General features: G+C 43.0%; 10 protein-coding genes across 17 annotated transcripts; 5 read left to right on the forward strand and 5 right to left on the reverse strand.

The window, feature by feature from the left end:
* The first annotated feature begins 128 nt into the window (after positions 1 to 128).
* Positions 129 to 895, forward strand: PolE4 (DNA polymerase epsilon subunit 4). Its single transcript, XM_017074919.4, has 2 exons — positions 129 to 364; positions 421 to 895. The coding sequence occupies exons 1-2, from the start codon at positions 184 to 186 to the stop codon at positions 705 to 707; spliced, it is 468 nt and encodes a 155-aa protein (XP_016930408.3). The 5' UTR covers positions 129 to 183; the 3' UTR covers positions 708 to 895.
* A 367-nt stretch (positions 896 to 1,262) lies between these two features.
* qkr58E-1 (quaking related 58E-1) lies at positions 1,263 to 4,131 on the reverse strand. Of its 4 annotated transcripts, none has more exons than XM_017074917.4 (5): positions 3,737 to 4,129; positions 3,164 to 3,668; positions 3,002 to 3,103; positions 2,413 to 2,594; positions 1,263 to 1,661 (listed from the first exon to the last, which is right to left on the reverse strand). In XM_017074917.4, exons 1-5 carry the CDS (start codon positions 3,996 to 3,998, stop codon positions 1,516 to 1,518), a joined length of 1,197 nt encoding a protein of 398 aa, XP_016930406.1. In that variant the 5' UTR covers positions 3,999 to 4,129; the 3' UTR covers positions 1,263 to 1,515. The 4 variants fall into 4 exon arrangements, with proteins under 4 accessions (XP_016930406.1, XP_016930405.1, XP_016930407.1 ...); XM_017074916.4 differs by having other exon boundaries at positions 2,413 to 2,597; XM_017074918.4 differs by lacking the exon at positions 3,002 to 3,103 and having other exon boundaries at positions 3,737 to 4,131.
* Positions 4,132 to 4,587: 456 nt separating this feature from the next.
* Positions 4,588 to 7,590, reverse strand: LOC108009666 (uncharacterized). 2 transcript variants are annotated; one of them, XM_070995212.1, is made up of 9 exons: positions 7,363 to 7,590; positions 7,176 to 7,275; positions 6,867 to 7,095; positions 6,632 to 6,677; positions 6,232 to 6,380; positions 5,615 to 6,172; positions 5,385 to 5,433; positions 5,202 to 5,326; positions 4,588 to 5,144 (listed from the first exon to the last, which is right to left on the reverse strand). In XM_070995212.1, the coding sequence occupies exons 2-9, from the start codon at positions 7,176 to 7,178 to the stop codon at positions 4,759 to 4,761; spliced, it is 1,545 nt and encodes a 514-aa protein (XP_070851313.1). In that variant the 5' UTR covers positions 7,179 to 7,275; positions 7,363 to 7,590; the 3' UTR covers positions 4,588 to 4,758. The 2 variants fall into 2 exon arrangements, with proteins under 2 accessions (XP_070851313.1, XP_016929685.3); XM_017074196.4 differs by having other exon boundaries at positions 7,176 to 7,300.
* Positions 7,591 to 7,755: 165 nt separating this feature from the next.
* On the forward strand, positions 7,756 to 10,572 carry qkr58E-2 (quaking related 58E-2). 2 transcript variants are annotated; one of them, XR_001767467.4, is made up of 5 exons: positions 7,756 to 8,265; positions 8,326 to 8,947; positions 9,005 to 9,105; positions 9,161 to 9,545; positions 9,601 to 10,572. XR_001767467.4 is itself a non-coding variant. In XM_017074197.4 (4 exons), the coding sequence occupies exons 1-4, from the start codon at positions 7,968 to 7,970 to the stop codon at positions 9,403 to 9,405; spliced, it is 1,266 nt and encodes a 421-aa protein (XP_016929686.2). In that variant the 5' UTR covers positions 7,756 to 7,967; the 3' UTR covers positions 9,406 to 10,572. The 2 variants fall into 2 exon arrangements, 1 of the variants encoding a protein (XP_016929686.2); XM_017074197.4 differs by having other exon boundaries at positions 9,161 to 10,572.
* Positions 10,573 to 10,809: 237 nt separating this feature from the next.
* Positions 10,810 to 12,247, reverse strand: mRpS29 (mitochondrial ribosomal protein S29). The gene has a single exon (XM_017074198.4). It carries the CDS (start codon positions 12,176 to 12,178, stop codon positions 11,000 to 11,002), a length of 1,179 nt encoding a protein of 392 aa, XP_016929687.2. The 5' UTR covers positions 12,179 to 12,247; the 3' UTR covers positions 10,810 to 10,999.
* A 362-nt stretch (positions 12,248 to 12,609) lies between these two features.
* Positions 12,610 to 16,593, reverse strand: LOC108008621 (integrin alpha-PS3-like). Its single transcript, XM_017072502.4, has 8 exons — positions 16,303 to 16,593; positions 15,167 to 16,034; positions 15,006 to 15,108; positions 14,298 to 14,867; positions 14,113 to 14,242; positions 13,699 to 14,061; positions 12,890 to 13,634; positions 12,610 to 12,827 (listed from the first exon to the last, which is right to left on the reverse strand). The coding sequence occupies exons 1-8, from the start codon at positions 16,470 to 16,472 to the stop codon at positions 12,645 to 12,647; spliced, it is 3,132 nt and encodes a 1,043-aa protein (XP_016927991.3). The 5' UTR covers positions 16,473 to 16,593; the 3' UTR covers positions 12,610 to 12,644.
* A 751-nt stretch (positions 16,594 to 17,344) lies between these two features.
* rad50 (DNA repair protein rad50) lies at positions 17,345 to 21,907 on the forward strand. Its single transcript, XM_017075054.4, has 9 exons — positions 17,345 to 17,503; positions 17,563 to 18,133; positions 18,192 to 18,405; positions 18,461 to 19,639; positions 19,702 to 20,125; positions 20,199 to 20,368; positions 20,425 to 20,685; positions 20,744 to 20,846; positions 20,904 to 21,907. The coding sequence occupies exons 1-9, from the start codon at positions 17,435 to 17,437 to the stop codon at positions 21,840 to 21,842; spliced, it is 3,930 nt and encodes a 1,309-aa protein (XP_016930543.3). The 5' UTR covers positions 17,345 to 17,434; the 3' UTR covers positions 21,843 to 21,907.
* A 64-nt stretch (positions 21,908 to 21,971) lies between these two features.
* LOC118876933 (uncharacterized) lies at positions 21,972 to 22,399 on the forward strand. The gene is made up of 2 exons (XM_036813275.3): positions 21,972 to 22,167; positions 22,220 to 22,399. Exons 1-2 carry the CDS (start codon positions 22,000 to 22,002, stop codon positions 22,397 to 22,399), a joined length of 348 nt encoding a protein of 115 aa, XP_036669170.3. The 5' UTR covers positions 21,972 to 21,999.
* On the reverse strand, positions 22,169 to 23,389 carry LOC108008672 (probable palmitoyltransferase ZDHHC24). Of its 2 annotated transcripts, none has more exons than XM_017072566.4 (2): positions 23,102 to 23,389; positions 22,169 to 23,044 (listed from the first exon to the last, which is right to left on the reverse strand). In XM_017072566.4, the coding sequence occupies exons 1-2, from the start codon at positions 23,331 to 23,333 to the stop codon at positions 22,440 to 22,442; spliced, it is 837 nt and encodes a 278-aa protein (XP_016928055.3). In that variant the 5' UTR covers positions 23,334 to 23,389; the 3' UTR covers positions 22,169 to 22,439. The 2 variants fall into 2 exon arrangements, with proteins under 2 accessions (XP_016928055.3, XP_036669169.3); XM_036813274.3 differs by having other exon boundaries at positions 23,098 to 23,237.
* A 69-nt stretch (positions 23,390 to 23,458) lies between these two features.
* Positions 23,459 to 26,582, forward strand: ppk12 (pickpocket 12). 2 transcript variants are annotated; one of them, XM_017071904.4, is made up of 7 exons: positions 23,459 to 24,050; positions 24,155 to 24,355; positions 24,426 to 24,707; positions 24,776 to 24,891; positions 24,955 to 25,043; positions 25,220 to 25,805; positions 26,139 to 26,582. In XM_017071904.4, exons 1-7 carry the CDS (start codon positions 23,899 to 23,901, stop codon positions 26,438 to 26,440), a joined length of 1,728 nt encoding a protein of 575 aa, XP_016927393.4. In that variant the 5' UTR covers positions 23,459 to 23,898; the 3' UTR covers positions 26,441 to 26,582. The 2 variants fall into 2 exon arrangements, with proteins under 2 accessions (XP_016927393.4, XP_036669168.3); XM_036813273.3 differs by having other exon boundaries at positions 23,459 to 23,792.
* Positions 26,583 to 27,676: the final 1,094 nt, after the last annotated feature.

The following is a 27,676-nucleotide window of genomic DNA, read 5'->3' on the forward strand; positions in this document are numbered from 1 at the left end:
AAACATACAGAAGCAGCTAAATAATTTAAGGAAACCGCTACATACTTGAAAACTAGCTAAAACTAGCCAGAATAACAGAGCGGCTGCCTTTCAATATTCGATAGTGAGTGATATCGATATTTTTGGCGGCTGCTGGATGCTCATCTCTAAAATACAATTTGTTTTTAATTTTTGTGATAAACAATGGCCAGCGAAGACTTATTTGAGAATGAATTCTCGGAAGAACAGGATCTGGAGCTCCAGCAGGCCATGGAGACGGAGGCAGAGGAAGCAGGGGAGGCCAAGGAATCCCCGGAAGTCATAGAGGAAACGCCGGAGAATCCTCCAGCGGAATCTGCCACAGAACCAGTCGCAGACAAACCGCGTAAGCTATGGCCGCCAGTTACTAGGATCTTACCTAAATAGTTGATATTTTTGCAGTGACGAATGGCACCAAACCCTCTGCAGATCACGATGCCAGAATGACACAACTTCCCATGGCCAGAATACGAAACATTATGAAACTGGATCCGGATCTGCACATGGCCAACAATGAGGCTGTCTTTACGGTGGCCAAAGCTGTCGAATTATTCATCGCCTCCTTGTCCCGGGAATCATACACCTATACTGCGCAGTCCAAGAAGAAAACCATCCAAAAGAGGGACGTGGAAATGGCCATATCGGCTGTGGACAGCCTGATGTTCCTAGATGGTGCCATGAACTTTTGAATCCCCAAATGAAACAAGATTCCTTGATTATTCTTTTCTTTATTTTGGGATATTTTTCGCGGCAAACACATTCAGTTCTAATCGGCCTAATACGGATTAATGTTAAAAATAATATTTAAGATATAAAACAATTGTCGGTTCGCAGGAAAACAAACAAAATAAAAGGAAATCATAATTATAAACGACAACGTTTGACGTTTCACAATACTCATTGCTCGTGGGAATTTTTAACGAAGCCGGAACTTGGTTAATATTTTATTTGCTGCTGATAGTTGTTTGTAGTTAATCAGAGTTTCCGCAGGCGATACTTACTTGTCGTTGGGCATATATCTCTGGTTTCTTATTTGCTTTTATTGTTGGTTTTATCTCCATAATCTTATGAAACATAATTTCCAAAGCTTAGTCTAACATTACGCATTGATTAATTAATTGTTTGGGGATTTTTGTTTGTGTTTTGTTCTCTTTTTTGTATTCGCTTTAACTAGCATTAATTGGATTGTAGTTTTTGTTTTATTTTTACAATCATTTCGTGGTTAAAACTTGTTGCAGTGATGATTTCTTTTTTTTTTTGTTGTTTCAACACAATTCGAATATTGGGATAACAATTGCAATAAAAAGTTACGTTTTTTTTTTACTTTCGTTTAGATAGTATATTTAATAGGTGTGCATAGTTGGATTGTTGACTTTAAACATTTTTGATAATTTGTTTGGAATATATTTTATTCTTTATGCTTAACTTTGTTTAGTTGTGGTTGTTGTAGTTGTTGTTGTTGGGGTTGGTTTCATGGGATTTTGGTAAATCGATGGGTTAACGTATTTTCGGATATGGAGCCGAGCGATAACGCACGCTTTCACGAGATCGGGATCCAGTTTCGTAGTGTGCAGATGAATGTGATCCCGAGCCCGAGGTTGTTGGTCGATATGACGATGATGAACGACCGTTGCTTGGTTTTGCTATTTTGGAAAGAATTTTATTTGTTGTTTAGATTTTAAATTGTTTCTGTCTCTGTGGTGCTGTTTTGGTTTTTTGTTTTTCATTTGCTTAACATATATACATTGTAAAAAAAGAAAAATACATTGTTTAACCGGTTTTGAATGCACTACACCCTACGATAAGTTCTTCTATTAAGTAAAATGCATTTTTTTTCACGATTCAAAAAAATTGTTTCACAAACCTTTCAGTTTGGATTTTATATTTAAAACATGTTGTACGAATATTTATTGCGTTTTCTAGCATGAAGTTTTGCGATTTTGTTCTCAAGGTGTAAGTTTAAGTAATTGGATTTTTAGTCGATTTTGTTTTAATTTTTTGGTTCTTGCCTCTTGTGAATATGTTAGTAGTCGTCCAATTAATGAAGATGATTTTATTGTCGCTGTACGGTTTAGTTGATTTCGCCTCTGATCAGGCATAGTGCATTTAAAATCTTGTTAAAATGGGATGGGTTGCCGTTTATCATAATTTTGGTACGCGGTTTTGTGGTGGTTTCTGTTTTTCTTTTTTTTTGCGTTTTCAATTATCGTCGCTTAGTTGGATATTTTTTCTTTGTTTTGCGTTCGAGTTTTATTCTTGATTTGCGCGATTTGAGTTTAAACGTTTACATTGCTATTTGTCGTATTCTTTTTCTTTTTTCTTTTTTCATTTTGTTTCTTTTTACATGCCTGCTGAGGGAAGAGATTAATACGTCTAGAAAACTAGATAGCTTACCTGGATAGGCCGCCGCGTAGGAAGAGGAGGATGAGTGGGGGTGATACTCACGCCGGTAGTCGCGCTCGTAGGAGCTGCTGTCGTACTGGGCGTGGTGGGTCGAGTGCTTCGATGTCTGGGGCGGCGGTGTGGCGTAGCGATCGTATTCTCCGTGGTGGTCGTACAGCTCATGGTCCCGGGATCTACTGAAAATATAATGGATTTTTAAAACTGTCGACTGTAGCTTCTTCTAGTACTGCAAATAAATTGCAGGCAGAGGACCACAGCAACATGTATGGTATTCCAATTAAACTATAACCCATTATATGGTCGTGACCAATGGCATAATGTATTTTACACCTGCTCTCATTTCGACTAATTAAACAAATGAGAGCTAAGGTATTTAATAAACTGACTAAGAATTAAAAGGTTTTTGCTGAATAAAGTTATAACGATTTGACGGATGGTTTCATGTAAAATGACCGAGATGAGAACCTATTTGAATACATCTGATGATCCTGACTACGAATATGAACACTAATAGCGTTTGGATTGGCCTCTTCTGTCACGACCTCTAAGAGGCTTAATAACTAGATTAAACTTATCCAACCTGTGCGTCTTGACGATGCCATAGTTGGGATCGTCCATCACATATCGTGCCTTCTCCAGAATCGAATAAACTTTGGGCTTGGAGGAAGCAGGAGGTGGAGTGCTGTGACGAGACGAAATCGTCAATAACCAATTAACAGGCAACGTAAACGGACGGTCTTACCGAGAACTGTAGGCGCCGTGATCGCCGTATGACTTGGAATAGTGGTGAGACTTCTTGTACATGCGCTCCTTGCCGTCCATCTCGCGCAGTTGCTCCAGCCGAATGTCGTCGTTGGCATCGGGTATCATAAACTTGCGAATCTCGCCCAGCGCATAGCTGATCCTGTGATAGGCCTCCGCGGGAGGGGCCACCGTGGATATCTCCACATGCAAATCTCGGCTGAGATGCGCATACTTGGGATTGCCAGAGCTGCGAAGCTCTTCTTCTTTGCCATGGTCGCGCATAGAGTTTCGCCCCATCACAACCATCTTGCACATGGTTTCCTCCTGCAGCTGGCGCAGTGTGTTGCCCTTGGGGCCCAGGATTTTGCCGACGAAGTTGAACTTGGGGTACTCCTTGATGGGGAACAGCACCTTCTGGGCCACTCGGATCGGCTTTTCGCTGTACACGTTGGCATAGATCTCCGGTTTGGGTATGCGACCGCTGACCAAGATCTTCTCCACCTCTGCGGGGCCGTGAAAAATCAATTAGAATCGTTTAAGCAGGTCTTACGTGTCTCAGGGTCAAACTCACCGTCGTCAAGCAGCCGCTTGGTGATGATGTGCTTCTTCTCGAGCGTCTTCTTCTCCAGCAGGCACTCCTGCAGGTACGCGTTGGTCTTCTCGTTCAGCTGGGGCGTGTCCCGGAGGGCGGCGTGGCTGGTGGTGTGTGTGTGTCCGCCGCCATCCGCCTCCGGAGTCTCCGGAGCACCGGTCGCCGCTGGCTCCTCGTCGCGTCGCTTTCTCTTGTAGTCGGCGGCGTCTTCGTTGTAGTCCCTGTCGTAGTCGCGCGGCATTCCGGCTTTAGTTAAATCTGGCTTGGAGGATGTGCAAATTCTAACAGTCCCACTGTTAGGAAAAAATTCTACTCTTGCAGAATTAGTTGGCTGAAAAAATATGTATGTGGTAGCACCAATTCGATAGCACTCGATAAAACCGATTCGATAGCACTGAGGCTAGCTATCGATTACATATGCATAGCCCTTTTAAAAAATAGCTAGAAGCGATTGTAGCTAAAAAGTATGCGGGTTAGGTAGGGATAATGGTTGGATTTGAATTCGAATGGAATTTATTTTGATGTTCGATTGAACACCGCCCGCTAAGCGATTTCTGTATTATTATATATACATTATGAGTAACACAGAAATCCCAGAGCGCTGAATGAATGCGTGTTTCTTATGTGCATACTTAAAATTAAATTTGAAAATTTCCAATGTATGTACTTATGAAATACACATATAGTTAAAAAAAAAAGTTATGCTTTATTTATGTTTACAAACTTTTATGGCTTGAAATTGTTGTACAAAATTAGTATCTGGGATCTTTTAGTAAGTATCTTGTGACTTTCCGAATACATCACAATTAAATCCAAAGAAAACTTCATAATAAACTCTGAAAGTTATGATACTTATTTTACGTATAAAGTTATTTACATATTTAATGTTAATAAATAGCTTGTATAACATAACACATTTAGCGAAAGTTTCTTATGTGCATCAATATAAATTTAACAAGAGTTGGCGCTGAAATGATTGCTGTAGCCCCCCTGATAGATAACTAAAACTGATTTAACTTCAACGTATTCGCTATCCACCCAGTTTCAGCCATAACATTCGTATAAATGTGCACACCATTATAGCTATAGCTGACAATTCCATACAAAACGAACCATTCCTTTCCCATATAAAATATCTTTTTTCCCAATATGTCGCCAGGTTTTCCGTAATTCTGACTAATACCCCGAGGAGTTCTCACACAAAGTTGATTTGGTTCGATTATTCGTTGGATACTGTATGAGCAATCATAGGGGCTTATAGGAAAAACGGTAAAATCAAAAACACCTGAATAGGTGTTAATATAGTCAAACACTGTAAAGGAGTTGCTAGATTCGGCTTCCTGTTGGTCCTTTAAGTTCGCAAGCATACAGATTGGTTTCATTCCATCTGAAAAAGAGAAATTTAGCGATAGTGTCCTTATATCTTATATATAAACCATATTACCTGTTCCCGTCACCTGTCGATTTAGTTTGAGCAAAGCAATATCATTGTTTTCCTGTGCTTGCTTGAAGATTTTAACAACTCTGTATGATTCATATGTTTTTTGCATTCCGATCACACTCACTTCTCTGTGAATTAAAAAAAAATTGTTTGAAAAATAGCATGGTATATTTTGAGAATACTTACAGGGAATGTGGACTTGCTGGTAGGCCCTTGGCATTTGTTATGACAAATTCTGATAAAAAAAAATTAAAAGAAATGTTCCTAAATTAGTCTATTTTTAAATGTATAACTGGCTAGCAATGGTATAAAAATCTGGGCATCTCTAAGTTAACTTCTAATCGCTTTTGGCTTAGAAAAATTTGAAATGTAAATATTGGTTATTTTAATGAAATATTTTCAGAATATTAACGTACGGTCTGTGATCAGCACGCCCTGGGCCATGAAATTAGGTCCATAAATGTTTCCCAGTAAATTTGAAGCAATGGTATCACCACCGCAGTCTCTGTAAAGCCACTTTTCGAGATCCTTGGCAGGCCGTAGAGGTATTTGGGCTTGTGACTCATCCGCATTGTATTTTTTTATAGTAGCCGCAATCCAATCCACATAGCTTGTCACATCGGTATATACACTAAGACCATTGCACCCAAGGTCGCCGTAGCTTACGATTCCTAGCTGGGTTGCCCGAACGCCGATTCCCTTAATAGTGACATTATTGACCAATGGACCACCAGAATCGCCTTGACAGGTGTCTCCGTAAGAAACCCAACCACATATCTGATTTGAAGTGGGAGTCACTCCAAGTCCCTTATAGCAATTGTAAGGATCTGCACGGTTGACGATGATAGTTTGAAGTAAATCGCTCTCCACGCGGTTTTCTTTTAGTCCCCAACCATAGGCTCTAAACTTCTGAGTCTTATCTACTTCAATTTTCAAATTCTTATTCAAAATAATGCAGATTGGGTGAATATCGGCTGTGGAGAGAAACAATTAATATATTTTATTCTGTTCAGCGATCAAATCGTTGACATACGGTTGAAGAAGACGCTGCTCGAAAGTTTAAGCAATCCTATATCATTTTGAAAACTTGAAGATTTTTTGTATAATCTGTGAGTTATTCCTTTAATGACTTTAATGACGACGGTAGGGTTACTTCTGTTGTATGCTCCCAACCTCACCTGTCTTTAATTAATAAAAATTGCATTTAGACTTCATCCAATCTTTCATATCTGCAGTTAAATCAAGACAATTAGACATCTATCATATGTGAAATTATAGTTTGGTTCTGATAATTTGAACACGTTAATGGATCGGGGAAAAATGGATATTTTAAAAATTATTTCACAAATAATCCAAAGCTGAAAAATATTATATATTCGCCAAGCGATTTCGGGGAAAAAGTTGGATTTGATTATTGACTGTGTAATACTCACAGTTTTTTTTGGCCATGTATGCAATGTGCAGCAGTTAAAACAAATCCTGAAAAAGTATAACCTTTTACTTACAAACCAAACGGGCGTGCCACAGAAATTACTTAGCTATGAGTTCTAGAGAAATTGTTTTGTTTATGTATGTACAATGTGCATACACACGTAATATTCTATCCGAATCGAGCGCTAAGAGATTTTTATGGCATCCCGAAACATTTTCTTGTGTAAAAATACTTACGTCTATGAATCAGGGTGCCACCACAAAGAAGAGCTGTGCCGTTGTCGATTTCAGCCATCCATGCAGCATCTTGAAGTCTAGCATTATCGCCGTTCACAATTTTATATACCACTTTAGGTGTTCCACACGGTTCCTCTAAAAACTGGGAAGCACCCAGTTGGCTTGGAAGCAAAGTGAAGAAACAAATCCAAGCTAAATACGTCTGCATTTCAAGAGATGTACGAAAGTTCTGACACAGCATATGTAAGTTTAAATGTTTTTGATAAAGTTATTCACTTCCAAAAAAAGGCATAACAAGTGCTTACTCACCATTTATTTAGTATGAAAAGTCCCATTACCAAATCGTTACAATGACCTTCATTTCAGTTTTTTTCTTTTACGTTGTTTTCGAAAACTCTATTTTGGAAAACTAAAAGTCAATCTTTCAGTTATGTCTAAAACAGTTTTTGATTTTAAAATATTTAAGAAAAAATAATAAAAAATAAAAGGCATTGACCTTTGCCAGTATTTTTCAGGAAAACTAAATTTTGTTGTATGAAGACTTTAAAAAACTTGGAAATGGAGACTTAGAACGAAATCGAGGGAGTGATTTAATAGAAACTTTATCAAAATCGGGGATGAAAAAGAATTCTCGTTGGTCAAATTTTAAAAAGATTTCCAATGTACTTCAATACTATTTCCATCTGAGGAAATGGCTGTGTCACCCTCAAATAGTGGCTTGAAAAAAGCTGTGCTCCCGCCGTACTCGCATCCTTGGGCAGACCTATCGACTTATAGTCGTTGCCGCTCAGGGCCGATAACATTGATTCGCGCTTAACAGCACCGCCGATTGGCAGCTGACAGCACGCTGCAGAAGCACGAGAGTCAGCCCATAAGACCGGAGTTGCCGGACCGCGCCGCTAACATAGTAAATGTCCGAATAAAATACACACTTGGAAAAAGAGAGAAAAATTAGGGCCACTGGGAAGGCTGAAGTGTGCAAACTTGGCAATCAAACCGAATCGACAGCGAAAGCGATCGCCAGCAATCCGCGCACGGAAAACCCGAGACTTGGCGACTCAGCAGGACGACAGAGCGATAGCGATCCCGAAGGCAGGACAAATGGCGGAGAACGGACTGCGTGTGCCAGGGTCATCCGCGGTGGCCTCCTCGGTGGCTTCCACGGCGGCAGGAGCCGGGCAGGGATCAGGATCTGCTGCAGTGGCCGGAGCCGGAGTGGTGGCCACCGGCAGCAGCGGGGGGACGAGCAACGGGGAGCACGAGAACGAACACAACGCCAATGCGGACAGCGAGATGGCCCAGCCGGCGCCGGCGGTCCAGAAGTACATGCAGGAGCTCATGACGGAGAGGTCGCGCATGGAGAACCACTTCCCCCTGGCGCTGAAGCTGATCGACGAAGGTAATTGATTTGTCCGGGTCGCTTCATGGTAATTACACTGATTTCCCTCGGTTTTTGCAGCTTTGGAGCGTGTGCAGCTGAACGGACGCATCCCGACGAGAGACCAGTACGCCGACGTCTACCAGCAGCGCACCATCAAGCTCTCCCAGAAGGTGCACGTGCCCATCAAGGACAAGAAGTTCAACTATGTGGGCAAGCTTCTGGGCCCCAAGGGCAATTCGCTGCGCCGCCTGCAGGAGGAAACGCAGTGCAAGATCGTCATACTTGGCCGCTTCTCAATGAAGGATCGAGCCCGCGAGGAGGAGCTGCGCAACTCCGCGGACGCCAAATACGCCCACCTGAATCTTCCGCTGCACGTCGAGGTGTCCACCATAGCTCCGCCCGCCGAGGCGTACGCCCGTGTGGCCTACGCCCTGGCCGAGATTCGGCGATATCTTACGCCGGACAAACACGATGACATCCGCCAGGAGCAGTACCGCGAGCTCATGGAGGATCCGGAGGCGGCCAAGAAGCTCACGCTTCGCCAGCTGCAGCAGCAGTCGAATGCAGCGGCCAGTGGAGGTGGTGGAGGAGGTGGCGGCGGCGGCGGTGGTGGTGGTGGAGGGGGAAACGGAAATGGCGGAGCAGCTGGATCCGGCAGCAACAATGGCAACGGCAACCAGCGCTCCGGCGGCAACTACAGGTGGGTCGAGGTCAGATGTCCTCTATCCGTCAAACTAAATCCCCATCTCCCCGACAGACAAAAGTTTCAGCAACAATCACACTATCGCCACAACGAGGAGACTGTCTACTTTCGCTCACACAACAATGCGTACCACCAGCCAAAACCCTATGTGCCAGGTGAGTCCGGATGCTCTTGGTCCATCTTCCCTAGAAACTATTTTCGCTTTTGCAGCCGCCCAGCGGGGCAATGCCATGCACACCGCCCTGCCACCGCAGGCGATTGTGCGAGCCTCACCACCCGGAATGGTCGTCAGTGCGGCCAGCTTCAATGGTCGGAATGCCGGGCTGGGCAATGCCGGCGGCGGCGGGATCATGGCCAATAGCATCGTGGCCACCACTGGCGGTGGCATCGGCGGCGCTGTGCCACCCAATATGCGCTACCGTCCCGCTGCCCCCTATCAGTTTGTCAAGAAATAATACAGATGGGAGGATGCACCGCCCGCTGCCGTTCGCTGTTTGTTCAACTATCCCTCACCGTCATTGATGCTTCATCCGGAAGTATTCACACCCATCTGTCATGCCCATCCAAACACCAACACCCACACACAGCTCCAAAGGTAGATGTAGTAACTATGAGAACATTGGAAACTTGTCATGCATTGATTTCACCAGGATTTCGGCAGGGTGGAAACCAAAACGAAACGAATGAGTAAATGTATGTTTAAGAAAACTAGCCTAAGTAGACGAATGCTCCGAGGAACAGACGAACACCTCAATCACCCAACCAAAACCAACTAACCGACCAGAGAAACACCCACCACCCCACACGCACGCAAGCACTCCTCGAGGATTGGGTTTGAAGGATCTGAGACTTTGGAATCCGTGTGTTGGGCCCTGCGAGCATTTGGAAATGAAAGATCGAAGAAGAAAGGAGGAGGAGGAGAAGAACGCCTCGATATTGGATCGGGCCGAAACGAATGGATGTATTCAAGGATGATCCCGGTCGAGCCAGATGTCCTTGTTTTGTTTTGTCATATATAATTTACATTCTTATTTTATCACTGACGCATGCGAAGATTTCATCAATTTTTAATTTATATCAATGAATATATATATCTCCTTTATGTTAACTCTCATACGTATCCTCCCCGCAGTCGCTTAATCCTATTGCTTCTCCCACTCTGCGATTAAGTTTATCCTATTTTTGTTTAATGCATTTTGTATTATGTTTACGTTTAGAAGAGGAGGCTTTTTATTTTTATTTGTTACGTCGCCAGGACAGAAAAACCAACTGCAAACGATCATGAATAATATATAACAAGTATATAGAAGCGGTATGATTTATTACACATAGTGCATATGCAACACCACACGATCACTCGCGCCTACGTATATTCAAAGCATCAGCATATTCATGTAAAACCTTAAAAGTTTAAACCAAATGAACATTAGAACGCAAACGAGAATCTACAACATAGATCGGCGCTGAAGAGCGATTACGCCTACGATAATGCAAACCACATCCGATCAGAGAAAAATATGCGAACACATACATACATACATAATTGTTATTGTTGTTAAAAGCAACTAAAATTGTAATAGAAATTATGCAAATATACATACGAATATGACGACAAATGTTAATTGCAGCCTAGTTATTATTTTGTTCATTCACCCACACACACCGGAACGAAACCTAAGATATAGTATATATCGTACATATATAGAGAGTGCAGCCTGCAGATCCGCATGGACATTGAGCTAGACTTTGTTGACGATGCTTCTGAAGCTAAAAACCACACGAAAATTAAACCCAACCCGATTTGTATTGATTTCGGAACACTGAAAACTGCATGTAAACCCCATACACATATACACATGTGAAAGTACGAATCTATATATTTTACAGTGCATTATTATGTATTGCTGATTATCGTTAAATAAATTTCCAATTTGAATTCTCCACTCCAATTATTCAAAATCGAGAGGAGGGTAGGCACCAAATCTCCGTGTTCCGTGTTTAACAAATCATTTAACTTTATTGGCTAACAAATACAGGACAATTGCCACTCTACAAAGCCCTCACCAGCTGCATCAGCGCGTAGGGATTCTTGTTGCTCATGAACTTGAGCTGCTCCTCGAATCCCTGCGGCGTCTTGTTGATCCAGTGGCGGTCGAGATAGTAGCTGATGTAGCTGTGGAACTCCTTGTCCGTGTAGTTATCCACGTGGATGGGCACGAAGGGATCCAGATGCTCGAAGCCCTCCTGGCCTAGCAGATAGCGCGGCATATACGAGTCCATGTGGCCCTCGGTCATGGCGATCTTGTCCACGGACAGGATGCACACTCCGTTCGGCCAGTCATAGTTGGTGATGTCGAGGAAGGGCTGGGTGAGTGTGACTTGATCCGGGGTCACCCGCTGCTTGTTGTCGGAGAAAATGCGGGTAACTGGATGGAAAAAGGCATTGAAGCCATCGATGGCCACCATCACCTTGCACTGACCAGCGGTGGAGAGCTGTTTGAGTTCCGCAATCAGCGCCGCCGTGGTCTCCGAGGCGTACTTGATACGTGCTATCCCGTGCTCAACCAGCTCAATGAGCGTGGAGCCCGCTGGCGTGCTTTCGCGCTTGCTCCAAACGTACTCCTTGCTGGTTTTCAGCTGCAGCCGCTGGAGAAGCTGGCTGTTCTGGGTCTTAAAGTGCACCAGCCAGGCGGCCGCATCGAAAGGCAGGTCAATCATGCCCTCCTGGCCGGCGGCATTGGACGCTTCCTTTGGCCGTTTCATCCAGTTGGGCGCCCAGGGCACGTGGACCAGCACGTAGTCGTTGAGGGCACCGTAGTGCAGCACATGGGCCATGGTCAGGGTCTTGCCGGTTCCATTCTCTCCATACAGCACATACCGCACCACTGGCTTGGTTAAGTCGGTGTCTTTGATGTACTGCAGCAGTTCCAGGGCAGGATTCCGGACCATCAGACAAGCTTCCGTAAAGGTCTTGATCTGCTGCTCGTACTGCTTGGGCAGGCCACCGCCACCGAAGATCTGCTTCTTCTGCTCCGCGGGAATGGTGTAGAACTTGGCCACCTGCACAGCCGAGTGCTCGCCGGGATTGCTAACAGCCGTCCTGAACTCATTGATGGTGGTTCCCTCCGCCGGAGCCACTGCTGCATTCGTGGACATCTGCTGGACATGGCGCTGCAACTGGACAGAGACGCGCGACAAGCTGCCAAAGCGATTCCGGATCATTTTCATTAAGAAATCGTCAAATACTTGTTAAATAAGAGCTGGAAACCTACGACCTGATGGGCAGTGCGTCCGACAATTTATCGATTAATTTACCAAACTATCGATTGATTTTTGGGACAACTTTAAATGGCAATTGAAGCGGTAGTTCAAATTTAAAAAATAACATATCTAGTTTGTCTTCGTTTCCCTAAAGGTTGGCGCAACTAGTTTATTAAAAAACTAAGGACTTTTCATTTTTTAACTTAGATTTGTTAGAGCCGAACCGCCCCTTTTCCCGGAATAGTGTTCACCTCAAAGCACTTGGAAATGCTAGAGGACAGGCAGTTATCTTATAACTCCGGTATTTCTTTGTACAAAACCTTTCCTTTATGAAATAAAAGGGAATACAAAAAATATTATAAAGTATTAAGAACAATTTATTATATTCAAAGCAGAATTTATTAATTCATTTAATGTGTATGTGAAAAAAGAACTATGATGTAAAGCTAGGTCCGCTTATTAAACTACTCGGTTCTATATTTTCTATTTGCTGATCTGGTAAGTCGTCGATGTCACTACTACTGTTTTCCTCCAATATCTCGATGGGAATCTCCCCTTTAATGCTTTGTCGAATCAAGTTCAGCTCGTCCCTCCTCTTGCGTTTAAAGAATCCGAACTAAAGACAGAAAGATCAACAATAAAAAATAGCAATTATTTTTTGGCTTCAAATATACGAACCTTGTATAGGACGTAGGTTATTGCACAAAGTAAGAGGAAGCCACCGATTAGGGACCAAATAATATACCAGATGGGTAGTTCAACCCTTAGGTGCCTGTGCATCACATTTGGTTGGATGTTCTTGTTAATTACAAGCGAACTGCTTGTGGGATCTTCTTTCTTGAACAGCTCTAGATCGCTTAAGATAACATAGTACTCCCAAGGATCTACAACTTCGGTTAGATCTACGATAAAGCTAACATTGAGGCTGATAGGTTTATCTGGCCTTAATTGGACGCTCATCTCTGCCCTGACGCAGATCGTCTTATTAACGTCCTGACAATTAAACGCAATGGTTCGGTTCACGGGCAGATCGTGAGTCTTAGCAAGAGCGTACTGCTTTAGGTTCGTGACCGGTTCGTTGAGATCCCTTCGCTTTCGAATGGAATAGGTTATGTGGTCGTCCTCTTCCAGTTCGTTGTGGGTATAATTATCAGTGGTGTCCACAATCAGTAGGTTATTATTGTGGTCATAAAGTTTAATGGGTAACACTTTGGAATCGTGGGTGGCCTGCATTTTCAGGCTGGTTATATTAATAATGTGTTGCAATTCTGAGGAATCTGCCTTTTTATGTGCAATGGGTAAATAAAAAGATACGGTCAACTGTTCGATGGTACTGGGCCCGTTGCTCTTGATTTCGTAACTGTTGATAATTTCCTCGGAGATCCTCTTGTCATCCAAATCAACTTGATCGCTTCTCTGACTTCTGAAAGTAAATAGAGGATTTAGTTCAAGTTTACCCAATTTATATAAGTTTGATTGAATCTTACCCGCTTACATCAATCTCGGTAAACTCTCTCAGGTTGATCTTGTTGGTCTGCTTATTATCCGTCGAATTCTTCTCGTTTCCCTCACTAAATACTGCTGCGTTGATGATCAGCGATTGTCCCCTGAGTTGGGTCACATCGAAACTTATGGAGACGGAATCACTGTCACCTTTGGCCAGCGGTTGTCCATGGTTCAGGTCGCATATCATAACCGACTCATCGACTTTGCAATTTCCAGGAATCTGAGCGAAAGGTAGACGGGCGGAGCTGGTGACGTTGAATTGAGGCAGGAAGGCGGTCTCTCCATGGTTGGTGATCTCGTACTTTAGGCGGAGTGTGTCGGTAGAACCCAAAATATAAGTGGGTCTAAAAAAAAAAAATTAGCAACTTGAATCAAATATGATTATAAAGCCCTACCCTAAATCCTCGCTCTTCAACTGCAGATCAACGACGCAAACATCGGTGGCACACCCCGTAGAGAAAACTATCTTTTCGGTGAAAGAATTCGGATCCGTGGGATCAACAGTCACGCAGGTTTCGCAGAACCCTATTGGAATATCAATTCAATATTAAATGAAATATTTGATATCACTAAGGTTCACCTTCCGTTTTGGGAATCTTCTTTGCCAACTCGTAGTGCATCTCCAGTTCGATGGGCGTGAGTACGGACTTTCTGGTCACCTGGATCTCGAAGATACGACATTGCTCGACAAGACCCGCATTTGCCTTGAAGATCATCTCACTGCTGTGATTCTCGGTGAATTTAGCCCGCTTGTCCATGGTAATCCGGATGTCTAGCTCCTTCTGCTGCAGATCCTTAGGTTTGGCCATGGTACCCAAGCGGTAGCAGGCGGTGAAAATTACCTGCCCCTGTTTCGGTTTGATATATCGGGATTCCAAATTTAACGTAGCATGTATTTTTACTACAGGATAGGAGCGATAGAGATAAACAGTCTCGGCATTGGGTGCACCTATAGCGAAGTCGTTGAATCCATTGCCATCTATATCCGATCCGCGGGACAGGCCGTGACCGAACATGTGATCTCCGTACTCGTAATGTGTCTGGGAAGGAGCATCCAGTCGCTGACTAGGTCTATTCCGTAATCCACTTTCGCTTCCTAGATATATGAAAACAGATCCGTTTCCGGCAAACGGTGCTCCCACGGCCACGTCTGCAAATAGATACATATTAGGTTTTTAAGTACCTAAAATCAACAAAGAATGCCTTAAAGGCCTCAAAACCAACTCTTTTCAAAGAGAACCATAAGGAGAACCCTTAAAATATGTTGTGTTACCCTGGAATAACCCACCATTGTATCCGTCATGGTTTATATCTCCCAGACGCGAAAGAGTTGTTCCGAATCGAGCCTTGCTTCCCGCTGGAGATTCCACAGTCGTCCGGTCAAACTCAAACTTCAATGATAAGGAGGCGTTAAAAATTTGGTTTTCGTTTTTCGAACTTATTACTCACCGAGCCCTTGTTGATAAAAACATAAATGACACCGTTGTCGCAGGAATTACCCATATCATTTAGGGGTGCTGATATGATAACGTCTGTTAGTCCGTCTCCATTAAGATCTTCCGCCAGAACGGAGTATCCAAAATATTCGCCAAACTGCTTGCCTCTCAAAGTTTGTTTTGGGTAGATAAACCTTTGATCATCAAAAATATAGGCTACCGCGGAATTTATTTGGTCTTTGGGAGCAGTGGCCACGTAATAGAGGGTGGTCGGGTCGTTGCTGTCAAAATATCCGGAGCTCACGGCATAGCCAAGGTACGAGTTTTCATCCAATGAAAGCTTCCTGAGGATGTTGTCTTCGTTGTTCTTGTAAAGGTTTACCGCTCCCTTCCAATTATAGACACCTGGTGCTCCGATCAGGAATTGGGAGTTATCGTCCGCCACGTGGGCACTGAGTCCCTGTTCCCCCATAAAGTAATAGTACCTGCCTGTACGGTTTGGATACATCTGGTTTGATTCCAAGCGGAATGGAGAGATGCGAGTCACGTTTTGCGGGGTACTATTCGTTGTGTTATTGATCCAATAGCAAATTCCATGAAGGTGACCCTCGTTTCCCCTGGAGGCGAAAAATCGGGGTGCGCACACGAGGAGCATATCCGTATCCCTTGTGCCACCATCCATTGATCCACCAAGCCACTGAAAATCCTTGCTCTCAGAGTTCATTGTCCAAGTGTCAGGCGTAACCACATTTCCCTGGGAATCCATGACATACGGATTGCAGATTGCGTTTTCAAGGGAGCACCTGAAGATCGCTCCTGGCTCGTTGATGGTCATTTGCGAATCCAAGGTGGGCTGAGCCCGGGGAGCTCCCACTATGATGCTGCAATGCAAAAATACTATGTAGTTCAGTTTATGACGTCTAAAATAAGTTCAACTATTCAAGGTTATCCATAGTAAGATGGGTTTATTTTCAAGTTCGTTAGAAATTTGAGTGATAACGTATTTTTTTTTAAGACCCAATCGTTTTCAGTATGGACAGTGGACAGTTGTTTCTCAAAATGTATATTGTAGTTTCCCATTCATATTTGGTTTCTTTCCTAAGGACTCGCAAAAGGTGTCTTGCTTCCTTTAGAAACCCTAAAACTTACCTTTGTGGACGAATGACGACTGAGAATCCAAAGTAGGAGCTTCGCGTTTGTTTTAAACGAGTCCCTAAAGGCTTTGGGAAATTTATCACAAGGTTCGGATGTGGCGAAAAATTGAATGCATCAATTTGGGATTGAAGGCCCAACAATACAAGAAAAAAAAGTGGACGCATTTTACCTAACTACACTTTTAAAATATTTTTTCATTTAGTTGTAACTTAATTGTCTTAAGAATTGATTGTCTCGCGGAATGGAGGTTTACACTCTTCAAACACTCGAATGCTAATAAAATGAGATGCTGTGGAGTACTTGGAGGGCTGTGTATTTATCTGACGCATTTATTCACCATTCCATACAAGTTATCTTGGTTTCCTTTACAGACGAATTTCTGCAGAACAAGATTGGAATTTTTTTATAAAAAATTTAATGTATGTTTACATATCTTTAAAGAGGGTATAACAAGTTTATAAGAAAATGTTATTGTGATTTTCTCTTGTGAGAGCATACGTTTCTTTTATAAAATCTATTTAAAAAAACAAGAAAAATATACATATTTATATACTTTCCCTATGGTGTCTATTTAACTAAAATATATGCCATCATTAAATGATGGACTCTAGCCTTGTTATCCATTTTATAGTTTAAAACCTATACAAAATTATTTGCTCACTCTTAACTCGAAAATGTTAATGAACATTTTTTGAACTTCTTGGGAAAGGGACTGTCTTTTACCTTTCGTCGTCTAAAGTCCTATTGAAGGCTTCATAAAAACGAAGAAATCGTAAGATTTTGGTGGTTGCGAATTAAAGTGAAATAATTAAGTCCTGAAACTGAATTAAATTCATGGTTGTTAAATACAGTATAACTTAAAAAAAACTTTGTTATAGGTAAAAAAACATTTAATACGTTAGTTAATTTGTACACCATAAACAATAATATGAAGAAGCTGTAGCTTACTTAACATTTTGAAAAATCCCCTTAATAAAATTGGCTAGAAAATAGCTAACAATCGATAAACTCCGATAACCAATTCTTTGCATCACTGCATCCCTGGCAACAGCCCGGCAAATTTGCGGTATTGGTGAAATTATAAATAATAGAATTAGCTTGGTCCTGCCTTTGTTGAAGAACCGACATGTCATCTATTGACAAGCTGTCCATCCAGGGAGTCCGGAGTTTCGGTTCCAATGCCGAGGATCTACAGGTAAGTGCTGTGGGGAAAATGGAAATAATAAATGAAGTTAAAAACTACGCAACTCCCAGAGCATTACGTTCTCATCGCCGGTTACCCTGATTTTGGGAGAGAATGGATGCGGAAAAACGACCGTAATAGAGTGCTTAAAGTACGCCCTGACCGGCGAGTGTCCGCCCGGGAGTGACCGCGGCAAGAGTTTCGTCCACGACCCCAAGATCTTTGGGCTGAACGAGTCGCTGGCGCAGATCAAGATGCAGGTGCGGGACAAGCGGGGTGCCCAGGCTTCCATTTGTCGCACCATGAAGGTGTCCAACAAGCGCAACAAGGTGTCCTTCGAGACAATGGACTCCACAATCAACTTTCTGACCGGCGCTGGGCAATCTAAGCGCGAGAATCAGGACTCCCTGAGCGGTCGCACGGTGGACATCGATGTGGCAATCTCAGACTTCATGGGCGTCTCGAAGGCTATCATCAACAATGTCCTGTTCTGCCATCAAGAGGACTCCAGTTGGCCGCTGGACGAAGCAAAGAAGTTGAAGGAGAAGTTCGACGCAATATTCGGAATCACAGAGTACAATAAGGCCTTGGATAAAATCATAAAGCTCCGCAAGGAAGCTGTGGAGCAGCTGAAAGTGATGGGTAAGTTAGCCCTATCTCCATAAAAACAGGCTTTGGTTTCACAAATATCGTTCCACAGACGCCAACATGAAGCATGTAGCTTATCTCAAGGAGGAAATGGAGGTTAAAACTCTGAGCCTGCAGAAGGCCCAGCAAAAATGCGACTCCATCAAGGCGCAGTGCAACGAATGCGAAGAGGAAATGAAGCCCATTGAGGCCAGGTTGTTGGAAATCCGGAATGTCGAGTTTGAAGTTGGCAAGTATCAGGCGCAGAAGGTTGAAATGGACACCAAGTAAGCTTTACCATCTCTACTTTCCTATAAAAACTAACTTGTACCTTCTTGTCAGGCACAAAAACTGCAAGGAGCAGATCTCCACCATAACGCGGAAGATCAAGAGCCCTTTTAAAGGTTCTCTGATTGAGTTAGAGCAAGAGATCAACAACTTCGATCAGCGCATGTCGGAGATGCGGCAACAGCGCACAGAAGCGGAACAGAGTTTGTCCCAGCTTAAGAAAAGCAGTGCAGCTGAACAGGAAAAGTTGAGCACGCAGGACAGGAAGCATTGCCTGGCCAAGCAACGTCACCAAAGCGAGCAGACTTGTCGGGCACAGCTTCTGAAGCGGGTGAAAGACTTCTGCCTCGAACTTAAGATTCCCATTGACGGAGATCTTGTTGAGCAGCCCGAGAAGCTTGAGAAAGTAATGCAGGACATCGAGGAGATGTTACTAAGCAAGCACTGTGAAATCACAGAGATCGTCGAGCAGAACGACAAGGCCGATCGGGGCAGGCAAGCCAAGATCGACGAGTTGCGCATTGAGCTGACCAAGTCGGAGCAAAGCGTGACAGCGCAAGAGAAGCAGAAGGAGACTAGCAAAAGAGAGAGTGAAACCCTTGGCGCTGAGATAAAAAAAATTGAAACATCCATGCAAGAATTGAAGAAGCTGGAGAAAGAAATTGCCGAAGTCAACGAGCTGTACGAGACCGCTACGAAAGATTTGGACCAGCAGGCGATGAAAGAGGTCATAGCCTGTAAAAAGGCCAGTATTACCGAGAAGCAAACTCTCTTTAAGAAGCTGGACGAACAGTTGACTTTCCTAGGCTCCATGGCCAAGATGGTTGCCGAAATCAGCCTCAAGCAGAAGGAGCTCGAAAAGAGGAACCAGGAAGTGCACCGTGTGCGCAGCCGACACGCTGATAACTTTGGAAAATTCTTTAAGGAACCCATCAATAGCAACTATCGCCGATCGATGCAAGGAGCCTACGATAGGCTCCGGCGTGAGATCCAGGAACTTAACGAAAAGGCAAACTCGCAGAAGCTGAAGGAGCAGTCGCACGAGATCAAACGTAAGAACCTCATCGTTGAGATTTCGCGCATGGAGAAAGAGCTTAAAGAGAGTGAGGAGTTGATATTTCAAAAGTGTCGGTCAACTCCGTACGATGATCTGCTAGAGCGAAGCAAAACGGCCATATCCAAGCTGCAGTTCGACCATGGGGCGCTGAAATCTGCTGAGGCCCTTTACAAGAAGTGAGTTGGGGAAATCCCATTTACAGTTTAATTTCATTTACTTAAATACATCCTATTGCTAGGTACATACAGAAAATCGATGAAGAGCCTTGTTGCCCATTGTGCCATCACGACATGTCTAGTGATGAGGCTTGCGATTTGACCAACGAGCTAACCGATGAGATCCAAAAGTTGCCCGATAATATCACCAGAGCTGAAAAAGCGCTGAAAGCGGAGCAAATCAAGTTTGAGAACTTATTGCAAATAAAACCCAACATCCTTAAGGTCAAGGATCTGAAGGAATCACTGCCTCAGAAAAAGGAGGAACTGAAAAAAGTGGAGGAGTTGCTAGGGGAGAGTGTCAGCGAATATGAAACGTTGCTTGCTTTGATTGGCGAGCCTACACAGAATATGGAGTTGGCAAATTCCATGATGGGTGATATGACTTTGTTAGACGAGGCTTTAAAAGACTCGCTACGACTTACAAAAGATCTGGATCAGCAAAAGGTAGGGTATATCCCTTTTAATTGACTTTGCTTATATACTATACGAGATATACTATATTTCTATTCAATTTTAGGCCAAGTTGCCTGCATCTTACGATTCAAGTGTCTCGATGGATGCCTTGCAGGCGGAGAAGAGTCAGGTTTCCAAGGAGTTGGAAGCGGAACGGAAGGAATTAGACTCCACTCAGAATACATTCCAACAGCAAATGGATGCCCTTAACCGTTTGCGCGAAAAGAAGAATAGGTACTGCTTAGCACCTTGTTAGTTCCCCGAGATTAACTAACCCTATCTATTTTTAGTTTGAAAGACAGACAAATACACCTACAGGAGGGTCTTCAAAGCTTGCCACAGTTAAAGGAACGTTTTGAAAAGCTCAAAACATTTCTAATTACAGTTGCCACTGAAATAAGCGAACTAAAGGCCAAAATTCAGCCTTTAAAGCAGAACTTAAGAAAATCCATAGATGAAAAAGAGCGTTTAAAGGAGAGTGAAAGAGCCAAGGTAGCTCAGATGAATACGAAATATAATTCCTACAAAAGCACAGATCAGGACATACAAAGGTAAATATAACGAATCCTACCAATTGGCTTACATATGTATGATTTCATATAACTTTAGATTGAATAAAGAAGCTCAGGAGTTTGCCAAATTGAATCTTCAAAGTGAAATCAAGAAACTTGATGAGGTTATAAAGGCAACTAAGGATCAGCTGAGGAAGTTGGTGAGAAATTTCAATTATTACCTTACAACAAAAGCTATATTGGAATTGCTTTTACAGGAAAACGAAATCTCTTTGAAAACTGATGAACTGGAGACTATTAAAACTGAGTGCCTCAACCAGCAGACCGTCGAACGAGATCTGAAGGATAATCGAGAGCTGAAACAGCTGCAGGATAAGGAAATAAAGCTGAGAGAAAGCTGCCAGACGCTTGACAAGCAACTTGGTAACCTGGATTTCCGCAGCGTCAGCAAGGAGAAACTTGAGCTGACAAAACAACGGGATAAGGCCACAGTGCGTAAGGGTGAGCTTCTGGGCCAGCTGGGCGAGATTAACAACCAGGTGAACAAGTTGAAGCGAGAAATCGATGAACCCAAGTTTAAGGAGTCTCTTAAAAACTTCCGGAAGGCTAATTACGAGCTAATGGTAACTCGTCTCAGCATCGAGGACTTGGGCCAACATCGTTTGGCCTTGGAGTGGGCCCTGATTCAGTTCCATGCGGAGAAGATGGAGAAGATCAACCGGCTGATACGCGAGTACTGGCGGATGATATACCGCGGTAATGACATTGACTACATTCAGGTGAAGACAGACGAGGTCAGCACGGATGCTTCGGCGGATCGCCGAAAGACCTACAACTACAGAGTGGTCCAGTCGAAGAATAACACTGAGATCGAGATGCGGGGACGCTGCAGTGCTGGTCAGCGCGTCCTGGCCTCGCTGATTATACGCTTGGCACTGGCCGAGACGTTTAGCAGTAATTGCGGTGTGCTGGCCTTGGATGAGCCCACCACGAACTTGGATCGCATCAATATAACCTCGTTGTGCGATGCGCTGAACTGCATCGTGGAGGAGCGCCAGAGTCAGTCGAACTTTATGCTCATCATCATCACACACGACGAGAACTTCATCTCGTCGCTGGGCAAGATAACCAGCTACCATCGCGTCTTCCGCAACGATGAGTGCAAATCGGTTATACGGAAAGTGCAGGTTGGCTGAGTGGTCGGTCTATCAAAGAAGGTTTTAATACATCAATAAAAAGAATCACTTTTGTTATCAATCTATGTTTGCTTGTCTAGTCATCAAATCAATTAGAGAAATAGGCTATTTTTCGCACAGGTGTGGTCCAATAGAATAATGGGTTTAGTCTATAGAAATGTTCTATACGCGTGGTCTATTGCTGCTGGCAATCCTTCCTTCTGTGGAAGTTATGTGCTACTCCGTTCAATTCGGCACTATGCACCCCCTAGCAGTTGCTATTTATGAAATCGAAGTATTCTCTAAACATTCTGGTGGATATGTAGATGTGGAGTTCAAACAAAAGGTATTTTAAATAAAATGTATTTGAAAATGTATTCTTAGGTATTTCTTTTTAGGCCAAATTGTGTTTCCACATCAACCTGATTTTGATCATCGATGAAAGTAAAATGGAATGGGAAGGACAAGCATTCATTCTCAGTGGCGGCATTGGTTACAACTTTACCACCTTAAGATTAACATATAACCAGCCAGAGGCAGCCAAAGCCACAGTGCTCATCTACGGCATTCCTAGGTAGGAGCTGTATTGCACGTATACATTCTAAATGCTAATCAGTCTTAGTCTTTTCTGTTCCTAGAGGCAGTCCAGTGGTATCCGTCATCCGGCAGATCGCTGCGAATCAATGGAGATAACCAGGCTATATGCATGCGGTCTCCAAAAACACTCCTCAGATTTTGGTAGACTCCTCTGTCGTACTTTTGCTTGCTCTCCTTTGTGCGATCGGCGGAAACCCCGCCTCTCAAAACGATGGGCACATGGTAACCCAAGAGGAGCACCCCATAGGCCAGGGCTAAAACATTCAAGCTGTAGAACAGCAGGTACATGTTAACCCAGAAACTACCCGTCACCAGGAGCAGCATGGGGCAGGTCAGCTTGAGAAGGGTTAGCCAGTTGCAATAGATGTGCCCCTGGATAATCCACATGTAGATGGAGTTGTAGACCAGGGCGTAGACGGATCCCACAAATAGATAGAAAATGAAACCCATGAAGAAGCGATGGTTCCTGTGTCCAATGCAGCAGCCAGTGTAGAGGCAGTGGTGATCCCGCTTCAGTACGCACACCTTGCAGACCTTGCAATGCCAAGATCTGGGCGGGGCAAGTCTCTGGCACTCGCTGCACTCCCTCCAATCCATCTGATCCGGTGGTGCCTCCACCTTTTTCACTGAAAAAAGTTAATCCGTGTCACTGGGTTCCATTTAAAGTGTGAACTCTCACCTACCATCCACACTGGTGTCGATCATCATGCAAGCAATCATATTTCCCTTGATATTAAACACCAGGAACATGGCCATCAGGAAGGTGAAGGTGTGCAAGAAGCCGCCGGGCTCATGGAAAGCGGGTAGCACCACCACGATCTCGAACAGGAACACCACCGGCAGAAAGACCCCAATAATCAGGAAGCACAAGACATCCACCAGCCGGCGGGGCAGCGGGTTGCTACGGATTCTCATGATCTCTGACAGATGTAAACAAATCGGGACTGATCGTCGAGATGGAACTGACTTGCTAACCGGTTCGCAGTGTCATCACGTGCGGTGGAGCTTTCTTTTATCAAGCTTTGGGGGCAAAAAGCTTGTTGGCCGCCACCGAAAAGCTCAATTATTCAAGTTTTTGGGGCGAAAAGTTTACCTCCAATATAATTCAATGAGATACATTGAACCCCTGAGTTGAAGATAATTTGATAAACTCTAAAGCTAACGCAATTAAAATTTGATACCAAGCTCTTGGTGGCGTAAAAATGTGGAATGCTCCGGGCATTGCACTTGTCTTATCAAGACGGGCCACACACCGTATGCTTGATGGCATGCAACTTATGCTTACATACATACATGAATGCCATCGGCAAAGCCAACATCGAGAATTTAATTAACTTGAAAGGATTCACTCCGTCACAAATCACTGTAATCAAGGTAAGGCCTTAATTACATGGGTCTTTAATACGTGTGCTGACATCTGATTGATTGCGATATAAAGTATTTATGGTGGTGTCAAGGGGCATTAAGTAAACAGTTGAAAATGGAGCGGTCGGTGTCAACTAGGTCGAATAGGCAGGGATCCTCTGTGTTCCTGCTCAAGAGTTTTGGCAGGAGTCTGCGGCAATTCCTTACCCAGACTAGTCTGCACGGCCTTAAATTTGTGGGTGATTCCAATCTCAACAGTTGGGAGAGGTGTGAATGTGCAATTATTATAATAAAGTCATTAAAAGTGTTCTTTTAAGGAAAAATGCTTAAAAAATCTTAAATTTTTGTTATTATCTGCTTATTCACTTCAGATCATTCTTCTTTGGCTCCTTTGTAACCGCTCTTATAATCACAGTCCATCTTATATCAAATATCTATGTCAAGTGGAACAGCACTCCGGTTATAATTGGCATCAGCCCACAAGCCACCTCCATTTTAAAAGTACCCTTTCCCGCTGTAACCATTTGCAATATGAACCAAGTGCAAAGGAGTCTGGTGGCCAATTATAGAGAGTGAGTTTTTTATTCTATCAATCTGGATACCTGCCTGTCCATCATATTGAAATTACATTTTTTTTTCTAGGGGCTCCAACGAGAGCACTCTTTTAAAGCTATTGTGCGAATCGGATAGCTGGCAATCCAATGAGTTTAATGAAGAGCTTGATGGTTTAACTTTCGCGGGGAACAACTTGAGGATATCCGATTTTGTCTCAAATCATTCGCAGTCCTGCGAGAGAATGTTGCTCTTCTGTAGATTCAGTGCCGTGGAGCGAAACTGTTCGCATTTGTTTCAGCAGATCCTGACAGATGAGGGCCTGTGCTGCGCCTTTAATTTTCAGCCGCCTGAATTTCTCTACAAGCCATTGTAAACAAAGGATTTTGTATCGAAAAAATATTTACTTATCAAATTATTATTTGTTTCCATTTTAACAGTGCAAATAACCCTCGGAACTTGACGAACCCAGATGGGTTTGAAAATGTTCAGTGGGATCCGGAGGCAGGTTATCCTGAGAAATTGCCTCCTAAGTTTTATCCAGCTGCATCGAGTGGTAAGGGAAATCAGAAGGTGGTAAAAAACGGAAAGGTAATTGTTAACGTTTTAAATATCTTAGGAACTGGTATCACTTTGGGATTTACAGCTGTACTAGATGCTGAAATGAGTGAATATTACTGCTCCTCCACTAATGGACCAGGTTTTAAGGTAGGTCTAATGGGTTCTAAATATAGTTTAAGTCAAGCCATCAGTTTTTATCATCTTAAAAATCCTTTAATTTCTTTTATAACCCAAAGAAATGCTTTAAATTATAGTAAACCATTAATATTTATATGCTAGCATTAATAAAAACTTAAATTTGAACGCTCGTATCTTCTTTTCAGGTATACTTTCACAATCCCGTTGAGGTGCCTATGGTGAAGGAGGCCGGTTTGATTACAGCCCTTGGCTATGAGACCAATTACCGTATCGAAATGGTGCGAGCCGAGGCTGTTCCGGCCATTCGTTCGATATCCCGCGATGGCCGGCAGTGTCTGTTCAATGACGAGAAGGAGCTGATCTTCTATAAGCTGTATACGAGGCTCAACTGCGAAAACGAGTGTTTGGCTGCTTACCTATACGACACCTGCTCCTGCATCCCATTCGACTATCCGCAGATCTATAGCAACGCCAGTACCTGTAGCATGCTGGACACCTTCTGTGTGAGGAGGGCACAAAGAGCGGAGAACCGTCCCAGTTGGGTGCAGTGCCGACAACAGTGCCTGCCCAGCTGCTTCGATCTCAACTATTTGGCCAGTGGCTTCGCCTTTCCACTGGCCTCTGAGAACTTCCAGCTGGCTAACGCGCTGGTGGAGCGCATAAACAAGTCCTATCTGAGTGAGAACATAGCCGTGATAAATGTATATTTTCGGGAGTCCGTCTACTACGGAAACACCAAGAATGCCTACGTGGGACTGACCGAGTTTCTATGTGAGTATACCAATTGGTAACATATATGTTTGTTTTCTTCAGAGGGTTACACTTATCCGGTTAAATAAGTATTAGGTTGGTACAAATACCTATAAAAGCAAGTATGCAAAGCTAGAGTACCACTAAGCTAAAGTTTACCTCTTAAACGATATACTCATTACAATATTTAACAAATAAAATAGCTAAGATTTCTTCATTATTAAACTAATTAGTTAAGATCTGAACTCTGAGTAAAATAACTGTAGCTTAAGTTCACCCTACAAAGATACATTTGCTTACTTAATTAATAAAGGAATAAAACTCTACTTACTAATTAATATTTTTCCGTTTTAGCCAATGTAGGTGGTGTAATGGGCCTGTTTATGGGTTTCAGCGTCATTTCTCTGGCGGAGATCCTATACTTCCTAATCCTTAAACCCCTTGCGGAGCTTTTCGTCTGGAAGAGGTCCTCCCATGTTGATTTGGATAAAAGCCTCAAACATAATGCCTTCGCCATAGAACAACCTAATACTTCAAATAACCCCACCCTATGGCATACAAGGGAACTGTATCCCAAAGGAATATCATTAGAAGGATTCGAAAGGGGTAGAAAAATGAAAGTAAGCAAATTAATAAATAATTCCTTGAAACATTAAATTTCACAGAAAAGAATTTATTTATATGTAATCACAAAGTACGAATACACGTGTTTTCTGCCATGTCATGCATATCACTGCGTGACCAGTAATAAAATACAAGGGGTAAACAATATGACTGTAGGTTTTTCACAAAAAAATAAAGGAATAATTGATTTGAAACATGAACTGAAACCGATGCATATTTAAATAATTCATTTGAAAAAAAATATTCATGTGTGGTGAGTAAAACAAAGAAATGTTGGTGGTTAATATAATAATGGCTTAGCCTTTTATTTAATAATGTTTACGTCCTTTTATTTTACATATACTAACTTAAAACAAGATAATAATATATAATTGTATCCCACATTGATTTAAATTAATATCGTTAGAGATTAAAGTAATGTTCTTTAATTCGATTAAAAATTTTATAAATATGTTAATTTATTATTCAGCTGACATTAAATTGGTTTAACAACAAGTTATCGTGCGGTGTTAATGGCCCGATTAAATTTCAAGAGAAAGGTAAACTTTTTGATTCGGTTAAACGGTCTTAAAGTGCAAAGTTTGATGTGTACATACGCATACGCGTACGCACTTCTGGAATTTACCCCCCTTCCATCCAACTTTTCCCCAGTGACTCTGTTGCGAAGGAATTCGGGCAGCTGGAACAGATGTGCCCCGAATGAAGGTCGGTAATAGAATACCCTAGCGCCTAATGCAATTAACCAAGTTTCCGGGTTAAAGGGCCAGGTCCTAACGTTAGTTTTTGTGTACTCCTTGCTCACTTATGCGATATATTTTATGTCAATAAGAGCATTTTGGCCAAAATTACTTTTGGCCAGGCCAGGCAAGGCAGTCAGACCCTTGCTCAAATACATGAAAGTATGGTATGTATGTCTGCAGTACATTGTATGTATGCCGGCAGTAAAACAAGAATAGCATTTTGGCCCACCCTCAACCTCATCCCCATTCTCGGCTCTTGAAGATGGCACATTTCTGCGTCGTCTTGCACTTCTGGCGGAAATTCCTTTGCCCGGTTTCTGAGCGTTAATTGCTGACCTCAACCTGCACATAAAGCGACTAATTTTCGCACAAACCCTGCTGCAGGTCGTCCTGCATAAGTGCATGAATTCTGCGGCACAGTTTCCCCGGCAGCAATCTCATCCTCATCCTCCCACCACCATCTGGATGGGATTGCTTAAACAGACCCAAAGAGGCTGGCAAAACTCAGTTGGTAGGGGAAAGAAAGAT

Source organism: Drosophila suzukii, chromosome 2R (assembly GCF_043229965.1).
Source record: "Drosophila suzukii chromosome 2R, CBGP_Dsuzu_IsoJpt1.0, whole genome shotgun sequence".
Taxonomy (NCBI): domain Eukaryota; kingdom Metazoa; phylum Arthropoda; class Insecta; order Diptera; family Drosophilidae; genus Drosophila; species Drosophila suzukii.